The following is a 23,700-nucleotide window of genomic DNA, read 5'->3' as shown; positions in this document are numbered from 1 at the left end:
TAACAGAATCTTCGGAAGATTCCCAATTTGAAATTGCACATGTGAGCATCACTTAAAAATCAGAGCATGCACACAAGCCCCTTTCTGCCATCCATCATCTCAATGGGACCTTAGGGTGGAGCGTGGGTAACAATAATTACAGATGGGGTCAGGTGGAATTCTACTTGGGCAACAAGGCTTTTCAGCCTCCTCTTTCCTGCTGCAGCCCCTTATGGGCAACCTCCAAAGCTGCCCGGAAGGTCAGCTCCTGCCCCCCTCCCATGGCACGGGATGTGTTAAGAGGATCTTGAACTCCCACAATACAAACAGATCTTGCAGAAGAAATGTTCTGGATTCTGCCTAATATTGATACTAATAAACAGAATCATACAAAATAGGTCTAGTCCTCCGACTCACTATGACATATTCTCACTGAAGTGGCAAACTGCAGGGTCGGGTCTTGAGCAAATTTTCCTTCATACAAAACATTTCCAGCACAAAGAATATTATTTCCAGCACAAAGAACATGTCAGGGAAGACTCTAAACTAGCCTTTTCTCCAACATGCTTGCTTTCCAATCTTATCTGGAAGGGTTTTAAATATCTATCTATCTATCTATCTATCTATCTATCTATGGCACTGAATTAAATCACTTGAGACCTCTAGCAGAGCCCAGACATAACCTTGCCACTTCACTGAAACCTAGGCCTATCCATCTCCTAGTAGACCTTTATGCCACTGAACAAGATGGCCTTTCCTGGGGTTGGAAGACCATACTGCACCAGAAATTATCATCACAATATACCATAATACTAGGAAACTACCACACTAGTGAAACCAACTCCTTTAGCTGCCACGTTTGTTACCTGCGTCCATTTGTGGTTGTCGCTTGTAATGGAATGCACATCACAAATCAAGGTCTAGAAAAATGAGGCAAACCTTTCATTACTTGTGAAGTACAGGATTTCTAAATACGATGCATCAGTATTGTTTTTTAAAAAAATTAAGAGCAACACCAAAGCTGAAATACACGAGTTGTTTACCTGCATTGTTGGGCGCAGAAGTATGTACTTGCTTTGGTATGTTGGAGATTTGAGATTACCAGATTGTCTATAGTCACGTATTTCTGTTATGACGCAGCCACAATGGAAAATATTTATCTGTTTAAAAGCAAACAAAAATGTACGTATCAGCAACAGAACTTTATTTATGTATGCTACAACAGCAGCAAGAATACTTATTGCAAAGCATTGGAAGACACAAGATCTACCCACACTGGAGGAATGGCAGATGAAAATGATGGACTACATGGAATTGGCGGAAATGACTGGCAGAATCCGAGACCAGGGAGAAGAGTCGGTGGAAGAAGATTGGAAGAAATTTAAAGACTACTTACAGAAATATTGTAAAATTAATGAATGTTAGAATGATGTCGGATTGAAGTGGTTTCTAGCTGTAATGGTATAAAAGAATATGGAAAAATTGGTTTTTTAATACGTAAAAATTTAATGTTATAATATATCAAGATTAAAGATCAGGATTAAAAAGGAGGGAAAGGAATTGCTGGACTAACAAATTGAATTGGAATACAAAAGAGGGTGGTATGAGGAGGTCCGGGAAACAAGTAAATGTAAGAGAAGTGATGAAAAGATGGAATTGTTTTTAACTGTTTTTTCTTTTTTATTTTGTATTTTGTACTTTTCCTTTTTATTGTTATTTTTCTTATCAATGTAATCTTCTTTTTTTGAAATTTTAATAAATATCATTAAAAAAAAAAATGTACATATCAGCATTTCCATATATTTATACCCGGAACTAAACAGATCTTTAGATCTCTGGGAATACTTCATCTCTCTTTTTTTAAACTCTATTTATATTATTATTATTATTATTATTATTATTAAACTTAACAAGGACAATAACCAAATTATGTAAAAACTGGTGCTTGTTCTTAAGGGTTAGAAATATTTTTCAAGCGTTGCTCATAAGTTTTGAAATTTTTAATTTTATACTAGTGCTCAGTTTAGACATTATGCCAAACTGTGGTTTGTTGTAACCATAGTTTTAGAACCCAAATGGTAGTTTGGTCTCAGGATAGCGAATTTGGTCAGTTAGTTGAACATATACTCCTTCTTCTTTGGCGATCCCTCATAGCTGAGTAAGATTGCCTTCTATAAACATGGTTTTAACAATGAGTCCATAAGTGACTGTGGAAGCCAATTCTGGATCCACACGTCCTTCCACAGTGGGGACATTGGTTTCCGGGCGGGAGTTGATCACGGTGTGGATTTGCCAAGCATTCCTTCCTCTTAGTACGTTTCTCCCTTGCGTCCTGAGTTTGAGTGTCTTCAAAGTCCATGACACCTTTGGGAAAGGCTGTTTTCCAATTGGAGCGCTCGCAGGCCAGTGTTTCCCAGTTGTCGGGGTTTATACTACATTTTTAAAGATTTGCTTTGAGAGAGTCTTTAAACCTCTTCTGTTGACCACCAGCATTATGCTTTCCATTTTTAAGTTCAGAATAGAGTAGTTGCTTTGCAAGGCGATAATCAGGCATCCGCACAACATGACCAGTCCAACAAAGTTGATGTTGAAGAATCATTGCTTCAGCACTGAATTTGGTCAGTTAGTTGAACATATACTATATACAGCAGAAATGGGGAACCCTTGGTCCTCCAAAGGCTGCTGAATCACAGCTCCTAGCAGCCTCAGCAAGCATGGCAAGACAAGTTCTGGTTCAGCCACATTGATAGACACCCCCCCACACACACATACTGTTACTGCTACTTCCACTACCCCTCAACCACTAAAACAAAACCAGAAACACCATTTCAAAGTCTTTCAAACCTGTGATTTCTCCAGGAGATCAACTAAAATAGGAGGCAGCTCTTCTGCGTCCAAATATTCAAGCAATTCTCCCTCTTCATAAGGAAGCCGAATGGTTTCTGAATCTGCGTTAAAACCAAAGAATGCATTTGACTACGAATATGCGTGTGAACTATTTGCTTTTACAATTATTCCTTTCTGGCAAAAAGGGAAAAAAATTAACTTACAAAATGGTGATTCTGATACGTAACAAGCTACCTCACACTGAGGAAAGGCTGGTTAAAAATGTTTTAAATGAATAGATGATCTAGAACAGGGGTGGCCGACCTTCATTCTAGTCAAGGCCACACTGTCAACTCTCGTGGGGAGGGCATGTCAAAGTGGGCACAGCCAAAATGTTTAAAAGTAGACGCGGCCAGAAAAGGTAAAGGGCATATTTTTAACAGTCTTGGGGACAGTGGTCACAAAAATACTTTTGGCGTCACAACAGGTGTGATCAATACAATTTAATATACAGTGGTGCCTTGCAAGACGAAATTAATTCGTTCTGCGAGTTTTCTCGTCTTGCGAATTTTTCGTCTTGCGAAGCACTGTTTCCCATAGGAATGCATTGAAAATCCAAAAGGAAACAAACTTGCAAGACGTTTTCGTCTTGCGAAGCAAGCCCATAGGGAAATTCGTCTTGCGAAGCAACTCAAAAAACGAAAAACTCTTTCGTCTTGAGAGTTTTTCGTCTTGCGAGGCATTCGTCTTGCGAGGTACCTCTGTATGGATAAAAGGGAGCAGTCAGTAATTTTTAAAAAGGATACGTTTCAGAAAGGCCTTGGAGTACTGTACATTGTGGCAGTGGAGGATCCCAAGGAGCAGTCTGTCTGTCTGTCTATCTATCTATCTATCTATCAAAAAATTCTTTTTCCCCAATGACAACTTTGAGGGCATGGTGAGAAAAAACTCAAGGTGGTGGTGAGGAAAAAATCTGGGGATAGGGGCACACTGGTTAGCCACCCCAATCAAGAGAAAGACAGCCATGGTCTTTCTTCTACTAAGTAAAAGAAAATCCAGTAGCTGGAAGAATTCAAACAGATACACAGAGTCCAGAAGATCATATCAGGCTTTAAACAGATTTATTCTCAGCTAAAGACAGGAATAGCACAAAAGAGTTTTTAATAAAACCAGCAACTTGAAGCACTGTTTATTTTAAGGCACAATCAGGAGGTTAACAGCCATTTAGTGTTAACTTTACCTGACCCATTCTTCCCTCTCAGCATCAGCGAATAACCTTCGTTTCCTGGATAGAGGTTCACTACTAGGCATGACAATGTCTCTTGCAAAACCAGCTTCTCCAACAAGTTCACATTTCGCCTCAGCTTCTGTTTCAGAATGGGTGACACTCATGAAAACAACGCATCCAGGAGCTAACACTGTTTACTAACAACATGAAACAATGAACACGGAAACGAGCAGCTATTCACTATAATTACCTTACTAAGTCTACCTCGGTTTCATAAGTACCGTATTTTTCGCCCCATAGGGCGCACCTAGTTTTTTTTTAAGGGGGGGGGGGAAATAAAGAAAAAAAAAATTTCCCCCCACAGGCGCGGGGCTGGGGAAGCCCGAGCTTCTCCCGACCCCAGCCCCCAGAACAGGCAGCTCTCTGCAAGCCGTGGGAGCCCGGTGGGAAGTTGCGCTGGTCTCCCATGGCTTGTGGAGAGCTGCCCGAAGCGCACTCCGCTGCGCTCCCCGGGCTTCGGGCAGCAGGCTGTTATCCGCAAGCCTAGGGAGCCCTGCGGGAACTCCCGCGGGCTCCCCAGGCTTGAGGATAGCTTCCTGAAGCCTGGAGAGCGAGAGGCTTGTGAAAACCTGCATCCGCCCCATAGGACGCACACACATTTCCCCTTCATTTTTGGAGGGGAAAAAGTGCGTCCTATAGGGTGAAAAATACGGTAACATTTCATTCTATGTGCTGAAGAACTAATGGTTGCAGGGAAAGAAACAAAAAGGGAAGGGCTTGATCTTTTGGAACATTCTTGAGAAATGCCTAGGGACAAATTATTCACTCTGCTCTCCTGGTGAAGGTAGAGCCAAGAATAGGAGACTTCTCTCCCAGAAGGACAATTTCACCCGCTACTACACTCGTCCTGCCTTCAACCATTCCTATCCACTCCACTTCCCAATAACAAATAATTATGTTTACTGCATCTATTACATGTATATCCTTGCCTCTCTTCCACGGAACTCAAGGCAGTGCCCCCTTGGCTTATTTTTATTCAACAACGTTGTTGCACCTTCATTCATGTGAAGGTTTTAAGAACTGCTTTGAATCTCTCAAAATAATTTAACACTGCCACTTTCCTGAGTTAATAAAACCATCCACTAAGAAAATGAGGCTTTAGCGTGCGTTTGCTGCAATGCCTTTTCAAAGAATGTTGCCCTGTCCATAACTACAATCTCTTGATCGCTTCCCAAAAGTGTGTCTCCATTTCCTTCTTGTTAGTCACCCTTGAACTGCTCCTGCTGAAAAATAAGGGCTGTGGGGTTTTAGATCACCCCTCACAAAGAGGGCTTTCCTCATCACCTTGTATAAGTGGGATGGGGACCCTCTGGTCCTACAACTCCCAACATCTCTGACCATATGCTATGCAGGCTGGGGCTGCTTGGGAGTTCAACATTTGGAGGGCCACAGTTTCCAAACTCAATTCTATAAGGAAGGAGTTGTTTAGCATTGCTCAAGTTCTACCTGCCAACAAATCTGTAGGAAGACCTACATGGCAGGAGCGGTCCTAATCTCACCCAGACATTGTTATCTGTTCTACTCTCAGATCAGATCTAGGAAATAAGTGCTCTTTGCTGTACCACCAAAGCCATGACGGCCAGAACCACCATGCGCCCCTCAATCTAGTAACCTGCCTCTGGGAAGAACTATGTGGAGAAGCACACGTTCTGGCTAGACTCTTATTGCTTTTGGATTTTACTTTCAGGGAGCTTTTTTATTTTTAGAAAGCAGTATAGAAATATAAATTAATTACACAAAATGAAAGCGGGGCTTATCAGAGCTCTAGTGCAGACCACCAGCAAGACAGTAATGGAGCGAGTGCTTGGCAAATAAGTCCCACTTACCTTTATTTCAGGCTCTTTATCGCATTCTTCCAGATACAGTTCATATAATTTTTGAAACACAGATTTTCTAAAATTGTGAAGAGGAAACACAATTCAGTAACCATTTTGTCTGTTGAAGTAAACAAGAGGCACTAAATAATTCTTACCTCCCACTGGATAAATATTTTCGTTTGGGAGGCCTCTGGCGTGCACTTTCAATGATATACTGAAAAAAACAAACCCCACACAAATAAGTTTAGTGGTACATAGATATGCAAACTGCTTTAGGGGATTTAGGAGTGTGTATGTTTACATTAAATTATGTTTACATTAAATTAAACAAAAAATGAGTGATAAATCTCTTTCTCTCCTATTACATTTTCAGTTTATGAAATTTATTTTCTGTACAGTGTTCTGAATAACTGGGGAAACTTTGATACAATGCAGATGATTATTAAATGTAACATTAAATATGTGTGCAATTCATACAATCTACTACTTACCTCAGCACGATCCAATGCAAGTTCTAAAGCTTGCTGCTGTAAAATGATAAAAAGATCTTTCTTAGAAAGCATATGTTAATATAGATTCTTATACTATATCATCCGATATAATATAGTACCCAGTGTTAGAAACGCTAGGCACCAAATGGATCCTTAAACCAGGGTTAGTCGCCAAAGCGGAATGCCTAGTTGCCATTTTGGGGGGAAATGGCTCTAAAACCATATTTTTCAATATAACTTTTTGGTTCCTGAAATTCATTCTGATTGTGCAGATAAAACAGAACTGACAAAATTCTACAGGATGGGGTATTAGTGTGTGAAAACAATCAATAATCAATGATCCCCAGGCATGCCCTTCCAGATAGTGGAGATGCCAGATGCCATTCTGACACCTGGGCATCTTCACTTGGTCACAAGGGGTCAATATTCAGGTGTAAAATGCACCTGGCCCCTGGCTAATTTTGAACACCGATAGTATCATATAATATTTATTAATTCTATCATTTTTTCACCAGATAATGTGTTCTGACCAATTATTACAAATACCTTATTTAATAGTGTAGTTAAGGTAAAGGTAAATGGACCCCTGACCATTAGGCCCAGTCGTGACCGACTCTGGGGTTGCGGCACTCATCTCGCTTTATTGGCCGAGGGAGCCGGCGTACAGCTTCCGGGTCATGTGGCCAGCATGACTAAGCTGCTTCTGGCGAACCAGAGCAGCGCACGGAAAGGCCGTTTACCTTCCCGCCGGAGCGGCACCTATTTATCTACTTGCACTTTAAGGTGCTTTCGAACTGCTAGGTTGGCAGGAGCAGGGACCGAGCGATGGGAGCTCACCCCGTCACGGGGATTTGAACCACCGACCTTCTGATCGGCAAGTCCTAGGCTCTGTAGTTTAACCCACAGCGCCACCCGCGTCCCATTAGTGTAGTTACCTAGAAGCAAATCTCATGAAAATTAATCAGACTTCTGAGTAAATATAATTAGGACTTGAGTGCAAGCAATAACAATCATCAAGTCACAGACAATTAAGACAATATTTGAGACAAGCACAAGTTTGCTTACATTGTGGTTTTTGACAGAAGCAACCTCAAAGCAGATGTATAACTGGCAATGCCTACACTATAGTCTGATGCAGACATATGATTAAGAGACCATGAGCAAGCTGTTCTCTCCCACCTTGACAGCAAATTCTCCAGTTTTTCCTTTAGCAGTTAAGCATGTCAGAACTGTTGTTAAATATGGATGAACAAGACTCTTGTTAAACTATGTTTTGAAATTAGGGTTTCAAGACAGAACTAACGCTAATTTCAAATCAGGGTTAAACAGGAAGCCTGGGTATCCTAATCCACAATTAACATTGGTATTAACATTAATGCTTAATCACAATTAAGAATTCACTTCCTAGACAGGAGAACTTGGAAGAAAGGACCATATGATTTTTTAAATTATAGTAAGATACACAACTGCATGTGCTCCATAAAGCTTGTTAGTACAAGATAAAGAAAATAATCTTAAACTATATTCACAAAAATGGAGATAGTTGTATTAATAACCTCAGGCAATAGTGGAAAAGTTGGTGATGAAATGGGCTGTTCTTGGCTTTTCATCACTTGTCACTAACTAGTAGCAGGACTTAAAAGTAGCTTTCCATCAGATTTGCATCTTGCTTTTTATTTCATCCATCCAAGACTATACTCTATTAGTATAGTGACTGACAGAGGCAAACAGACATGTCAATAGCACTCACACATATCCTGCTATACAGGCAATGGCCATTTTACGCTTGTCCAAAATGTGTGCAATGCATATGTGCATTGGTCTGAATCCAAGAGACCCCAAAAGTCACAAAAAGGGGAAGAACAGGGCAGTGTGGTCGAAGCACATGGAAGTCCAGAACGTAACCAAAATGGGTCACTGCCTGTATGATCTACTGCACAACAATCAGCAAATAACCCTTTCACGCCATCTTGCTTGCAAGTGTTCACAAGAAAAGAGAGGAGCCTCAAGAAAGATCTTAAGAAAGGTTGCTGCTGCACATCTGGCTCCTCTGTTCACAATCTATTTCACTATTATTTTGAAAAGCCCTGAACTGGTTCAGATGTAGCATTCTTGGTCTAATACACGGTGGTTTAATTTGACCAAGGTCTGAAGACGCCTTATAGCACAATGTTTTGAATCTAATTACAAATAATAAAAAGAGAAGATACAGTTAATTTATTCTCCGCTGTCCCAAGCATGCATTTCAGAAACCAGAATCTGACAGCAGAAGAGAGAAAAATCTTACCATCATGACTGGAGCCCAATGACAACATCCAAAAATGACGCTTTTGGAGTTGGGCACAGAAGAGCACTGTCAGTTTCCTGTGTCCATGTTTAAGGCACTCTAGAACTGGTGAGAGAAGAGGAAAAGCACTTATTGCAAAAATAGATAAGGCGTTCTATTTACATTCTATGTACTTGTCAAAAATGGGGGGGGGGAATCTAAATGGAGGTTGAAGGGGGGTTGACTGAGATAGGACTCTGGGGTTTCCCTGCACAAACACACTGGTCATTGAGGTGGCTTACTGATGAAAAAGAAGAGCAGCTAAAGATGTAGGTGCAGTTAATAATAATAATAATAATAATAATAATAATTTTTATTTATACCCCGCCCTCCCCAGCCAAGGCCGGGCTCAGAGCGGCTTACAAGCAATAATAAAAACAAGTTAAATGATTACAACTTAAAAACAAAATTAAAAAATACAACATTAAAATATTGAAACATTAAAATATTAAAATGTAGCCTCATCGCAGAAGGAGAAGGAAAAGAAAAAAGAAAGAGAGGGAGGGAATCAAATTGGCTCCAAGCCAAAGGCCAGGCGGAACAACTCTGTCTTACAGGCCCTGCAGAAAGAAATCAGATCCTGCAGGACCCTGGTCTCATGAGACAGAGCGTTCCATCAGGCCGGAGCCAGTGTTGAAAAGGCCCTGGCTCTGGTTGAAGCCAATCTAACTTCCTTAGGGCCTGGGACCACTAGGGTGTTGCTATTTTTGGACCTTGAGGCTCTCCGTGGGGCATACCGGGAGAGGCGGTCCCGTAGGTACGAGGGTCCTAGGCCGTGAAGGGCTTTAAAGGTCAAAAGCAGCACCTTAAATCTGATCCTGTACTCCACCGGGAGCCAGTGCAGCTTGAAAAGCACTGGGTGAATATGCTCCCATGGCAGAGACCCCGTGAGGAGCCTCGCTGCAGCATTCTGCACCTGCTGGAGTTTCTGGGACATCTTCAAGGGCAGCCCCGCTTAGAGCGAATTACAGTAGTCAAGCCTGGAGATGACCGTCGCATGGATCACTGTGGCCAGGTCGGGGCGGGAAAGGTAAGGGACCAACTGCTTGATGCGGCAAAGGTGGAAAAATGTTGCCTTGGCTGTTGCTGTAACTTGTGCCTCCATGGAAAGGGAGGCGTCAAGGATTACACCCAAACTCTTAACGGAAGGCAATGGCACTAATTGGGCCCCCGCAAGAGAAGGGAGTTGGTCCCTCATCCCCATGCCATCCTGACCCAGCCATAGGACCTCTGTCTTTGAAGGATTTAGTTTCAATCGGCTCCCATGAAACCATCCAGCCACAGCTTCCAAGCATCTGGTCAGTGTGTTCGGGGCCGAGTCTAGACTTCTCAAACTTGGGTCTCCAGCAACTGTTGCTGGACTACAACTCCCATCAATCCTTGAGGGGCAGTGTTTCAATATGAGTAGGAAAATGAGAGTACAGTTGTACCTTGGGTTAAGAACTTAATTAGTTCCAGTGGTCCGTTCTTAACATGAAACTGTTCTTAACCTGAGGTACCACTTTAGCTAATGGGGCCTCCCGCTGCCGTGCGATTTCTGTTCTCATCCTGAAGCAAAGTTCTTAACCCGAGGTACTATTTCTGGGTTAGTGGAGTCTATAACCTGAAGCATATGTAACCTGAAGCGTCTGTAACCCGAGGTACCACTGTACCCCAAAACATTTTTTTAGGGGGGAAAAAGCACTGATATTAAGTATACCTGCATTTCATTTAATTAGATCAGTGTTTCCAAAGCTAGGGTTTCCAGCTGCTTTTGGACTACAACTCCCATCATCCCTAGCTAGCAGGACCAGTGATGATGGGAGATGTAGTCCAACAAGAGCTGGAGCCCCAAGCTTGAGAAACAAATGCGCACTATGTAACGACGAAAGCAATGACAAACCTAGACAGCATCTTAAAAAGCAGAGACATCACCTTGCCAACAAAGGTCCGTATAGTTAAAGCTATGGTTTTCCCAGTAGTGATGTATGGAAGGGAGAGCTGGACCATAAAGAAGGCTGACTGCCGAAGAATTTATGCTTTTGAATTATGGTGCTGGAAGAGAGCACCATGGACTGCAAGAAGATCAAACCTCTCCATTCTTAAGGAAATCAGCCCTGAGTGCTCACTGGAAGGACAGATCCTGAAGCTGAGGCTCCAATACTTTGGCCACCTCATGAGAAGAGAAGACTCGCTGGAAAAGACCCTGATGTTGGGAAAGATGGAGGGCACAAGAAGAAAGGGAAGACAGAGGACGAGATGGTTGGACAGTGTTCTCGAAGCTACCAGCATGAATTTGACCAAACTGCGGGAGGCAGTGGAAGACAGAAGGGCCTGGCGTGCTCTGGTCCTTGGGGTCACGAAGAGGCGGACACAATTAAACGACTAAACAACAACAACAACAGGAAAATGAGAGTATCCCCAAACTTTTTTTTTTTTAAGGAAAAAAACACTGATATTAAGTATACCTGCATTTCATTTAATTAGATCAGTGTTTCCTAAGCTTGGATATCCAGCTGCTTTTGGACTACAACTCCCACCATCCCTAGCTAGCAGGACCAGTGGCCAGGGATGATGGGAGATGTAGTCCAACAACAGCTGGAGCCCTAAGCTTGAGAAACAAATGCGCACTATGTAACGACGAGGGGAATGGCCACCTATAGAGAAATCGTCGAGGGAGCCTCCGGAGCTTCACAATTCCGCGCAAATAACCCCTCCAGAAATGTTCGGGGGGGGGGGGGAGGAGAAGAATAAAGAAACAGAAGAGGAAGAAGCAGAGGAAGGAGACCTTATCCCACCCCCATCCTCGATGCAGGGGACACAGGTGTGTGGGGTGGGGGCTACCTATGCTTTGCCGCCCCACCCCACCCCCAGCACGACCCCTCGCTCAGCAACCCCTTTCCTTTACATCCCCCCCCCCCAGGCGAACGGGAGACCTACCCGCCTCCGCCTCTGTCCGAGCGGCGCTTCCATCGCCCACTTCCGCCGTAAGTGCTTCCGGGGCCCTCGAGAAAGAGAGACCCGCGCAGGCGCGCTGGGGTGGAGCGGACGCTCGCGGTTGCCACGGAAACGCGGGAAGCGGCCGAGCGCTGCTTCCTTGTTGTTGTTGTCTCCGGGAGCTCGTTTAGTTCCAAAGGCCCAGCTTCCATAGACACGTAGCAATCACACGGAGAACCAATTTCAATAAAAATCTTAATTCCCCCCTGCCCCCCCATGTCAAAGAGAACAGCACATTATCATTACCCTTGGAGGCATCAATGTAAATAATCTCATTTATAGGAGGAGATTGTCCTCAGCATCACTTGATGCTCTTGCTCTCATTTTGAAAAGATTAAAAAATAGATATATTTCGATAGGATACTATGCTGCGCTGCACTGAAATGTTTAAATGTTTCCTTTATTGGCCTTGAATCTTCCCGCCACACTTCCCATCCTTTCCTGCAACACGAACATGGCACCTTTGAGAACCACTGGCCTAACCACTGCCTCATAAGAGAGGAGTTCCATTATCTTCCTTACTTGGCTCTTATTTTGTGCCAATAAAGAAAACAATAAGGCATTTAAAAGCTCAACACAGAGGCATTCAAGTCACTGCACCATGAGGTTTCTTCCATAATAATGTTTGCCTCCCTATCTTCAATCAGGTTATCCCATAAAGTCAATTTATCATTGTAGAGTTGCCATATTTCAATAAGTAAACACCAGGACACCCCAAACGAGCCTTTTTTTTAAGGAAGACTCCATTTTTATTTTTTACAAAAACGCCCCCAAACCCACATTTTTTTGATTGACTTGCCCAATATCCAGGACAAAGATCCAGGACAAATTTCGGAAATCCCCCCTGGACGTCAATTACATCAAATCCTCATTGATGGTGTGCTCAACCACCAGCTGACTAGTTTGACAAGTTATTGTTCTCCCCACTAGATGTCAGGATTGCATTTTGGTTTGTTCTAATTAATACAAATTTTGTAGGGGATAGTCTTTCACTTGGGACAGAAGGACATGAATCATGCCTCTAGTTCATCTACTTCACTGTCTATCCCTGTGCTGAATGCCAGCAGCTCCCAAGGGTTTCATGCAGGTGTTTTCTCCACCCTTCTGTAACACATTGTTCATGAAATCAGCTGTAAAAGAGCACCACAGCTGAACAATAAAAGCCACCTGAAACAGATTTCTTGAAAGTTTGGAGTTTTGCTGGGCTTCTAGATGTTAAGGGTTTGTTTGTTTTTTCCAGAGACATGGGGCCACCACAGAAGCCCCCTAGCTTTTGCTCTTTCCGATCTCCCTTATTTAGCAGGAGGGCAATAAAGAAAGGCCTCAGGCGTAGCTCTATGTTGCAGATTTTAGAGGGTGGACAGGACTATATGGGTATAGTCCTTTAAATAGCCCAAATCATTTAGGGTTTTGAAAGCACCTTAAATAGGGTCCGGAAGTGCTCTAGAAACCAGTGTAGTAGATGTTACAGTAACAGTACTATATCAGACCCTCCAAGTGTCCCTATTTTCCAGGACCATCCCTGATTTAGAGGAGCCGTCCCAGTTTCTGATTTGATCCTGGAATGTCCCGCTTTTCCTTAAGATGTCCCTATTTTCTTTGGAGAAATGTTGGAGGGTATGGAGTTATCTAACCCCCGGGCCTTCTGCAGGTAGTAGGGAAGTTTTTAAAATGTTTTATTATGTTTTTATATATGTTGGGAGCTGCCGAGAGTGCTGAGGCAACCCAGTAAGATGTGTGGGGTATCAATAGTAAAATTATCATTATGGAATGAGACGTCCCTATTTTCATCAGAGAAATGTTGGAGGGTATGCCCGTTCACCTAGCACTTGGCAGACCTCTTTGTACATTTCTCTTTATCCCGTCAACAGCAGTGGTTGTAACATAGCTGGTGCAGGTGAGAAATTGGGATCTCCAAGCCACCTGAGCAGCCTTTTGAAATTCAGCACATATTCAGTGTGGTAGGTTCCATTTTATGATCCCCATGGCATAAGCAAACATGTAATCATAGCTAAAACACATTTCTTCCTTTTTATTTTCCTTTGTGAAAGAGAAGTAAAGGATTAAAATACCATGCTGGTATAATGTTAATTTATTACTGTGCCACAGTGCTATAACACCATAGTAGCAATAATGCAGTTTCTTTATGTTACAGCCAGAAGAGTATTCTAGCGATAATTAAAAGATCTGTAATAGGAGAATGCTTGACCTGACCTTTCATTTTGATGGAATAAGGCATCAGTCTAGTTTGTGTTGCATTATGGTATCGGCCCTCGGTGACCCTCACCCTTGTTTGTGACATAGAATGCAAAATCAGACTTCTGGCATGAGAGATTGCAAGGAAGGAAGTATGGATAAGCCATCAATGGCATTGGTGTGGATCCTTATGATAAAAGGGGAGTCCATTAGTGGGGAGAGCCTTCCTATTCCATACCATCAAAATTTGTTTTTTCTCTGAATAATTTCCGTCTTAAGAACAGCCACTATTAAGGCAACTATGCATTCAGACCTGTACAGGTTCAGTAGTAGACTGTGTGAAGTGCTTTCAGACCATTTTCTGGAACAGATTATTCAGTTCCTTTGAGAGCCAGAAGCCAAAGACCTGTGCACGTCTTCAGATTTTGACCTGGCAGCTAGGAAGGTTAGAAGAGACACAATTAAGACATTCTCAAATCAAAAAATTAAATGTATGCCCTTGACTGTTTGAGAGCTATTTTAATTGACATGGTTCCAGTTACAGATAGGTAGCCGTGTTGGTCTGCCATAGTCAAAATAAAAAAAATCCTTCCAGTAGCACCTTTAAGACCAACTAAGTTAGTTCTTGGTATAAGCTTTCGTGTGCATGCACACTTCTTCAGATACACTGAAACAGAAGTTACCAGATCCTTCTATATATTGAGAAGGTGGGGAGGGGTATTACTTAGAAGGGTGGTGGGAATCGGAGATTGGCAGATAGCTGAGATGAGCCTGTTGACGACTCTTAACGACTGTAATAGGTCTTACAGGAAAAGGCAAGGGGTGAGAAGGTGAGAAATGGCTTAGTCATGTACAATGAGATAAGAATCCGATGTCTCTGTTCAGACCAGGTTTCTCCATTGTTTTAAGTTTGGTAATGAGTTGTAATTCAGCAGCTTCTCTTTCCAGTCTATTTCTGAAATTCCTTTGTAGTAAAACAGCTACTTTGAGATCTTGTATAGAATGTCCTGGGAGATTGAAGTGTTCTCCTACTGGTTTCTCTGTTTTGTGATTCTTGATGTCAGATTTATGTCCGTTTATTCTTTGGCGTAAGGTTTGGCCTGTTTGTCCAATATAGAGAGCTGAAGGACACTGTTGGCATTTGATGGCATACACAATGTTAGACGATGAGCAATTAAATAGTCCCGAGATGGTATGTGTGATGTTGTTGGGGCCAGTAATGGTGTTGTCCGGGTGTATGTGGCAGCAAAGTTGGCATCTGGGTTTATTGCAGGCTCTGGTGCCAGTGTCCGTGTTAAGTCTGGTTGTAGTATTATTGTGGGTTAGGAGTTGTTTAAGATTGGGTGGCTGTCTGTAGGCAATGAAAGGTCTTCCTCCCAGAGCTTGAGAAAGAGAACTGTCATTGTCCAGGAGAGGTTGTAGATCTCTGATGATGCGTTGAACTGTTTTAACTTGGGAGCTGTATGTGATGACTAGTGGAGTTCTGTTATTTTCTTTTTTGGGTCTGTCTTGCAGCAAGTTCTCTCTGGGTATCAGTCTGGCTCTGTTGATCTGTTGTCTAACTTCATCTGCTGGGTATTTTAGTTCTGAGAAGGTTTGCTGTAGATCTCTTAGGTGAGAGTCTCTGTCTGTAGAATTGGAACAGATGCGGCTGTAACGTAGTGCCTGGCTATATACAATGGACTGTTTGGTATGTTTGGGATGGTAGCTAGAGGCATGTAGATATGTTTGTCGGTCAGTTGGTTTACGGTATAAGGTGGTGTCTATGTGTCCATCCTGTATTTTTATAGTAGTGTCCAAACATCGGATTCTTATCTCATTATACATGACTAAGCCATTTCTCACCTTCTCACCCCTTGCCTTTTCCTGTAAGACCTATTACAGTCGTTAAGAGTCGTCAACAGGCTCATCTCAGCTATCTGCCAATCTCCGATTCCCACCACCCTTCTAAGTAATACCCCTCCCCACCTTCTCAATATATAGAAGGATCTGGTAACTTCTGTTTCAGTGTATCTGAAGAAGTGTGCATGCACACGAAAGCTTATACCAAGAACTAACTTAGTTGGTCTTAAAGGTGCTACTGGAAGGATTTTTTTTATTTTAATTGACATGGTTATTATATCAACCATGTAGAAAAAGTACAGGTGATGAACATGACCCCCCCAATTAAGCTTGAGAGCCCTGAGGACCATGTGTATGACAAATCTGGTTCTGTCACTTATCAACAGACAACTCCTAACTTTGTTTTATAGTTTGACGATGACAAATTCATAATTTAGCCACCCACCCTTGATCTGAAATGCTGAATAGTACAGCTGTTCGTGATTACAGTCTCTGATCGTTTCCCCTCTTTTTCAAATTGCTATATTTGCTTTGTGTCATGCCTTAGAAAGGGAGCTTAAACTGCACTGACAATGTGTGTGTGTGTGTATTAAGCCTTTGAAATCACTCACATATGGAAGCATTCAAAACTGTTGCACTAACTCTTTTGGAATGAAAATAGCACGTAAGATTCCAGCAAGTTAGCTAGTCAGAAAATTGGCAAGGAGGTGTCCTTCAGGATTTTTTATCACAATGAACATGCCAAAGAGTTAAGGTGAGGTGCCATGTGTTCCCTTGTTAGAAAAAACAACAACAGCATTATGAAGCCAAGGAATGTGTGAACAACGGCTGCACATTGATGTTCCCTTTGGCGTCCATACTAATCTTGAACACACCATTCCAAAGTCTTGGGTCTCATTGAATCGGATGCTGGGGAGTGCACATGAAGAAACTGGTTCAGGTCTGTATTCTGGATTATGACAGAAGTCCTTGTCTCCTGGGTTGCTTTCACACTAAGGCTAAGTCACACTAAGTCATTACTTTTCTGCAATCAGCTGGAGGTAGAATCTAACTGGTGTTGCAACATGGCACAATATAGCACTGTAAAACCCAACAATGCTCGTTACTATGGTGAAGATCCTATTACATGTTTTCTGTCCAAGAATCAATGGTTGGGCACACACTCTCGTCTACTCTGCATCCAGTGTGCTCCCACTGCTGAGTTGGGAAACAGTGTACACACACTGTTAGCCACAATCTATCCTGTGTTTATCCTGTAGTTGCTTATGAAATAGGTAAAAGGTAAAGGATCCCTGGATGGTTACGTCCAGTCAAAGGCGACTGTGAGGTTGCAGGCACTCATCTTGCTTTCAGGCCAAGGGAGCCGGCATTTGCATGTTCAGACCCAGAAAGCTCCCCCTAAATAAATTCACACATGACTCAAATTTTGGTTTTGGTTTTTGGCAGAATTTAGGCCACAACTTTAATGATCACAGAAAGTGACTGGTTGCATAGGCTCTGGTTCAACTAGCTCCCTGCCATGCAGGTAGCGCTGACCAAGGGTTCCAGCATAGGTCAGCCAAGGGTGAACACCTGGATAAGCAGAAAGCTGGGAACAGGCTATCTCCGTCACCCAAATGTCTCCCTGGACTCAGGCACAGGCACAACCCCATCACAGGGGTTGACCAAACCATCGAGTCCCTGGATTCCTTTAATGGAATACCCTTCACATAGGGATGGCGAGAGCGTTCTTCCATCCCTATCACCTGAACCAGAGCCTATCCGCAACCTTACAAGTTGTGACGATTTGCTACGCGGCAGGCGAAACCCAAATGGCAACAGCCAATCAGCCAAGTGGGAAAAATTCCTGCCATGCCCCTGTCCCAATGACAGATGACACACGGTGGCATAGCAAGGTCAAAGGCAAAGCCCTAAAAGTAGGGAGAGGTGGGCGGGTGTTCCAAATGCACACGCCAAAAGAGGAATCCCTGGGTCACATGTATGGGTATAAATAGGTCACTCGAACCATTTGGACTGCATCCCATTGGCCAGATTGCATCCAGCCACGAGGGACCTACCAATTGGGTGTTGTGGCTGACCAATCGTACCCACCCACAACACAGGGTGTCAGCTTCCAGGTCTCACCGCAATACGAGCCCTCTTTAAGGAAGGACCAGATTTGTCCACAGACAGCTTTCCGGGTCATGCAGCCAGCATGACTAAACCGCTTCTGGCACAGTGGAACACCGTTAGGGAAGCCAGAGCACATAGAAATGCTGTTTACCTTCTCGCCGTAGCAGTACCTATTTATCTACTTGCACTGTGTGCTTTCGAACTGCTAGGTTGGCAGAAGCTTGGACAGAGCAATGGGAGCTCACCCCGCCGCCCAGATTTGAACAGCCAATCATCTGATCGGCAAGCCGAAGAGGCTCAGTGGTTTAGACCACAGCCCCACCCACGTATATGACACCTTATTGTCCTTATGGAAAGGCTAACTTATGATGTACAATAAGTGAGAGGTCAAGTTAAATCTTAGTTATTTGAAAGTGTGGCATATTAACTGTTGGCACTCTGAGGATCCTGAGGAAAGAACAATGGGATATTCATATTATAAATAAACAAAGCTGAGCATTGCTTATAACTCTTCTGTTCCTGCAAATATGAGTCATCCTTTCTGTCTGGCTCGCCCAAAACTGGTCCATGCTGCCCATGGAAAATAATTTGAATCAGAAGACAGTCAATGAATTAGCTTACGCTGGCATTTCACTACTGATGGAACATGGAAAAATGGAAGCCCCTGCATAGCTTATTTTCTGATCTGATTGCTTCATGCTTTCCTTCACAGAGAGAGTCCGGCAGTCTGATCAGAAGTGCATGTCCCATATAAATGGGATTCTAAAGCAATAAACTTATATAATATTGTGATATAATCCTATTACACAGACTCATTGCTCTTAAAAGACATGTTGTCATGCAAAGCAAGAAACACTAATTTGCAATAAGGGTGATTCATGCTGATTGGGGCGGGGGGGGGGGGGAATCTGGGCACTCAGACATCCACAGTATTGCATACACATGTTTTCATTTCTATGCCCTTTGTACCAGAAAAAATCAACTGCTGATACTGCTTTTACGGACCACCCAATCTATTAACTGGCACATCTCAGATGTTCTGAATGGTCAAGCTCCCAAAATTCCAATGGTAACTGATCACAGCATGTGAAATAGAGAGATTCTTTCCTTTTCTCATCACACATATGTATCATTCAGAGGTGTGCATGAAAGTTGGCTTCCAGTCTCTACACTTGAGCTTGTAGCCCAATCCCCTGTTTTAAGCCAGTAATTGTAGCCATCGAAAAAAGACACCACTGGATCTGCTATAAAAGCCAACTTGTGATGAACTTAGGACATGGTGTGCTCCAAGAGTTCCTCTCTTGTTTGTTTTCCAAGCCAGATAATAAACACTTTGGCAATTATGTATTTTCCAGGTGGCAACCAATGAGGCTATGCTGAGCAAAACAAAGCCCCTGCCAGCACCCATAACTTTGCTAGCAAGAATAAACTCCCAGCTCACATGTGGTCTTGACAGAACCCCCAGGGAAGAGTTCCCTGACATGGATGGCTTTTATGTGATTCCCACCCCCCACCCCCTTGCCATCTGGAGTCAGCCTCATGCTCATCATATGTGGGAAGCATGTGTTTATAGAAATCCCATGGGAAGAGGGCAGAAGGTTGCAGGGGAAGGAAGTGTGTCATTCAAATCCTCCTTAGTGCAGAAGAATGCTGTTGGAACTAATCCCTGAGAAGCCACTTCTCTGAAAGCTACTGTCTCAAACTGGGATGTTGACAGGAAGACTTTCTAGCCACTGGGGCCAAGACAACCAGGCCATATTTCTTTCAAAGTGGCACAAGCCTGGGCATTGCGTATGGAGGTCCTGGGCTGCCCAGATGACAATACCTCCCTTTCAGCCTTGATGATGTGGTCCAGAGGAAAGCAGAGCAATACATCTGGCACCAGCTTGGCTGCAGGAGTTGCCGGAAGGAGGCGTACAAGACACGATCCAGCCATCTTAGGGACTCCACTCCAGATTTGTGGACAGTTTACTCCCCCCCCCCCCAATTTTTTAAATTGATTTTCCAAATAATTTTTTAAACAAACAAACATAAATTTCAACCGTATTTAAACCAAGCTTAATAACATTGTTAAGTGACTTCCTCGTATCCCCCTGGTTGAATTTCAGTGTATATCATTTTAATGGTTTCCAAAACCGCAATTCTTATAAAATTAACTTATTCACTTAACATCATTATATTTTCCTTTCCAATTCAGTATTAAACATATTAATTCATCTCATTACCTAATTATATCCTAAGCCTATCTGTTATTTGCAAGCTTCTCCAGTTAATTTAACTTAACATATTTAACTAAATAGTCTTTAAATTTCATCCATTCTTCCTGATAGTCTTCCTTCTTCTGGTCATGGACTCTTCCAGTCAGGTCAGCTAGCTCCGAAAAGTCCATCATCTTCATCTGCCAATCTTCCACTGTTGGTACTTCTTGTGTTTCCCAGTTCTTAGCTAATAAAATTCGAGCAGCAGTTGTGGCATACAAAAATAATTTAACATCTTTCTTGGGCAATTCCAAACCTGTTATTCCAAGAAGAAAGGCCTCTGGTTTCTTACTAAATGCATATTTCAACATTTTTTAAAGTTTATTATAAATCTTCTCCCAGAAGTCTTTCACCTTGGGGCAGGTCCACCACATGTGATAAAAAGTACCAACATAAATTATCACTGTTATGGTAAATCGTTGCTAATTTTACAGGAGTCAAATACCATCTATACATCATTTTCATTATATTTTCCTTTAACACTGTACATGCAGTGAACTTGACCCCTTTCTTCCACAGTCTTTACCAGTCTTGAAACATTATGTTATGTCCCACATCTCTTGCCCAATCTATCATCACTGATTTAACTTGTTCATCCTTTGTATGCCACTCCTTAGCCTTTTCTTCTCCTGAAGATACCCCACAAGGCAATGGAGGTTTAGGATCAGAATTTTCCTTCTCCTAGAGGGACCACCTTCCCAGGCTGATGAGCCCCATCTGCCCTTCAACACATAAATAAATCAATCAATAAAGTAGTAAAAGTGTTATCTTATAGTAAAGCATAGCAGAGGGCCTTGGGGGGTAGGGGAGGGAAGTATGTCCAATGTCCAATTCTCTAAACTGATTTCAGTCAACAAGTCACCAACCAAAGTCTGCTTCAGTGTGTTCTTCTGCCATTATCCACATCAATGCAATGGCATCCTGTTTCTGGCATAAAAGCTAAGGAAGAAAAAAAATATGTCCAGCAGTTATCAATTGAAAGCAATGTTTGCAGGTTTATCACTTGAAAATTAAAGGGTGGCCTTTTTCAATTATAAGCCCTTCCTTACTGCCAAGTGCTCGGTGAATTAATACTATTGGAATGTTTTGGCATGTGCTGAGAAGTGCTAAGTCAAATCTGTTCACTTTTCATATTAAACATTACACATTTAGTCACACATGTTTTTAATTTGCTGTAAAAAAAATCAACATATGTGCAACAACTACGTTATAATTTATGGAGCAGATCTACAGACATACAAAGCTACATTGGGCTGGAAGTCAAAAATAAAAGTTTATTTAAAATAAATGTTGTTCATTGTCTTAAAAATCTCAGTAAAACAACTCCATTGACACTATGACAAATACAGCCAAACAATGAATTTCCCACTTTCTACCGTGGGACCCCTGAACCTTTGTGTTTTTATGAGTGAGATGCCTTCATTTCTGTCACTGGGAGCAGCTTGAGGGGTGCAGATATGGGGTGCTGCTTTTTTTTTAATCAAGTCATAGGCTTGAGCAACAAATTTAATTTGGGTGTGCACACAGGGATTATTTATTTCAACAAAACAAGAAGATAGGGTGTGTGTGTGGGGTGGAGGGAATGCTAAGGCAAACAAGTAAGGGGAAGGAAGAAGTAAGAGGCAAAAAACTAACAAAACAACTACGACAAGAGTGGTCCAGAAGTCCAAAACAGGAGATTTTCCCTGCAGAGATGACCTCTCCTCCACCTTGCTTGCGAACCACAAAAGCAGCTCCTCATCCTCATAGATGTCTCTCCACAAAAGGTGGTCAGTGGAGCTCAGACAGAAACAGAGCCACGAGACAGAGACAGAAGCAGGCAGAAGAAAAAGACTGGAATGGATCTCCAGGTTCTGCTTGCAGAAGAGAGAGTCCCTCCTCCTCCCTTATCGGTGTTGCTGGAGCAAATCACCCCACAACTTCCAGAGAGATGCGGGCAGAAACTGCAGATCCATTCTAGATCCTTTCCAGCCTTTGTATTCTGCCTACATCTCTCTCTCTTGGTTTCCCATGATCCCCGTTTTTTTAATTAAAAAAATGGTGTGTGAGGGCACATGCAACACACCCCCTATGTGTGCCTATGAATCTAGCATTGCTTATCCATACATTCTTGTTTCTGCACCTCAGTAAAATCCACCTACAGTGCTAACTGAAAAGATTATTATGAAATGACATAGCATCTCTTGAATCTCTACTTTCAAGAAGGAAGCTGTGCTGTACAGGCTGCCCTGGACTTTACTACTTTAGAAATTGCCCTCGGTGGATTTTTCAAGGTCACTAGCACCTTTACACTGGTGGAACGAACCACTAGCAATTATGACTGAACATGAGAGGGTGCTTAAAGTAACAACTTAAGGAATGGATAGAGCTATTTCCTGACCAGGAAGCGAAGGAAACTGGTCCACTAGGGCTACTGGGGCACAGCCCTCCCAAGAAGAACATCTAAGCCCACCCCAAATCTCAAAGTCACACACTCTTTCCTGACTCACAGACATTTTATACTTCTTCTGGAATTCAGAAACGCTCCACAAACATTTCTTTCAATCTGCTCTGGCCAATGAGGTCTCTGTTGCACTTAACCAGTCCGAATCTAAAATCATAGCTATGGCAGGTCCCTCTCACCCCATGTGTCTTTGCTATGATAGTTGGAAAAGTGAAGTGATTTATCCGGTGCTATTTTTCTAGAAAAAGTAGTGCCAGAACTCACCATGAACACCTCCCTCATTGTCTTAGAACAATGGTGCCCACCTGAGAGGTGCTGGAGCTGAGTTCCGGCAAGTTCCAGATGGAAAAACCCTGGATTTATCACAGCTCCTGGTTTTAACCAACTGGTTAAAAGGATAATATAGCTAGCATTGGATTTGTTATTACAAAACTGTTTTCTGTTTCTTTTTTAGGACACTTGGTGAACAGATGTTGAAAAGCTGTGTACAAATTTGAAGCATTAATGAGTAGGCTAGGCCAACACCAGAGGCAAAATGAAGAGAACCAAGTCTGTTCACCCTCTTTTGTACAGACAGCAATGTGTGCTCAGTGACCAAATGGAATTATCATGACTCACAGATACCCAGTACTCATTCATTTTAATGGTATGAGGTGTAAGAAACACTATGGACATCCTTCCACTGTTCTGTACTAAGAGGATATGGCTACCAGCCAGTCTTCCACCAGCCGGTCTTCAATGATTATTCACAGCTGCTGTGTTTATGAGTAAGTTTACCTGGAAATCTTGTTTGCTCACGAGAAGGCCACGAAGAAATCCTAAGAAGAGCATCCCAGCTTAAAGCACAGCCTTTCTATCTACTGGCAGCCTGCCATGTGCGCCGCTGCCAAGTTTCACAGCTGGCACAGTTAACATGAAATGGGATCTACCCTGAACTTTTCTTATCCCCGTCCCCCAAAGCAAACCTTTCCAAACCAGAAGCCAGTATTATTTTTGTACATTAGGTTACTTTTTCCTGTCGAGATTAGCTTTCAAATCTCCGCCTAATGGGATCTGTACATCGCAAAGGAACTTGCTGTGAACATCAGCTCCAGTCCCCAGAAGACTCAGTCTCATAAGCGGAGATCATCATCGGGGTTGGGCTGG

The 23,700-nt window shown here is 42.7% G+C and overlaps 1 protein-coding gene and 1 long non-coding RNA gene across 9 annotated transcripts in view; both read right to left on the bottom strand.

Moving 5' to 3' along the window:
* Nucleotides 1-11,733, bottom strand: part of SUPT20H (SPT20 homolog, SAGA complex component) — a 37,886-nt gene extending 26,153 nt beyond the window's left edge. For 2 of the 8 annotated variants that reach the window (XM_080987797.1, XM_080987798.1), the window contains exons 1-9: nucleotides 11,647-11,710; nucleotides 8,689-8,793; nucleotides 6,402-6,437; nucleotides 6,066-6,124; nucleotides 5,920-5,986; nucleotides 4,046-4,172; nucleotides 2,824-2,927; nucleotides 1,023-1,139; nucleotides 846-899 (exon numbers count right to left, since the gene is read on the bottom strand). In XM_080987797.1, coding sequence (XP_080843923.1) covers nucleotides 846-899; nucleotides 1,023-1,139; nucleotides 2,824-2,927; nucleotides 4,046-4,172; nucleotides 5,920-5,986; nucleotides 6,066-6,124; nucleotides 6,402-6,437; nucleotides 8,689-8,694 — 570 coding nt within the window. In that variant the 5' untranslated portion in view covers nucleotides 8,695-8,793; nucleotides 11,647-11,710. Of the gene's footprint in view, nucleotides 1-845; nucleotides 900-1,022; nucleotides 1,140-2,823; nucleotides 2,928-4,045; nucleotides 4,173-5,919; nucleotides 5,987-6,065; nucleotides 6,125-6,401; nucleotides 6,438-8,688; nucleotides 8,794-11,646 lie in introns of all 8 variants that reach the window. The other 6 variants (XM_080987792.1, XM_080987795.1, XM_080987794.1 and 3 more) reach the window with 6 other exon arrangements.
* The window catches only part of LOC308466830, an 87,993-nt gene that overhangs the window by 29,718 nt on the left and 34,575 nt on the right, over nucleotides 1-23,700 (bottom strand). The gene's annotated exons all lie outside the window — the stretch shown is intronic.

The sequence above is a fragment of the Podarcis pityusensis genome, assembly GCF_964106645.2.
Source record: "Podarcis pityusensis genome assembly, chromosome: 17".
NCBI classification, from domain to species: domain Eukaryota; kingdom Metazoa; phylum Chordata; class Lepidosauria; order Squamata; family Lacertidae; genus Podarcis; species Podarcis pityusensis.
This window is presented reverse-complemented; position numbering and strand designations above follow the sequence as displayed.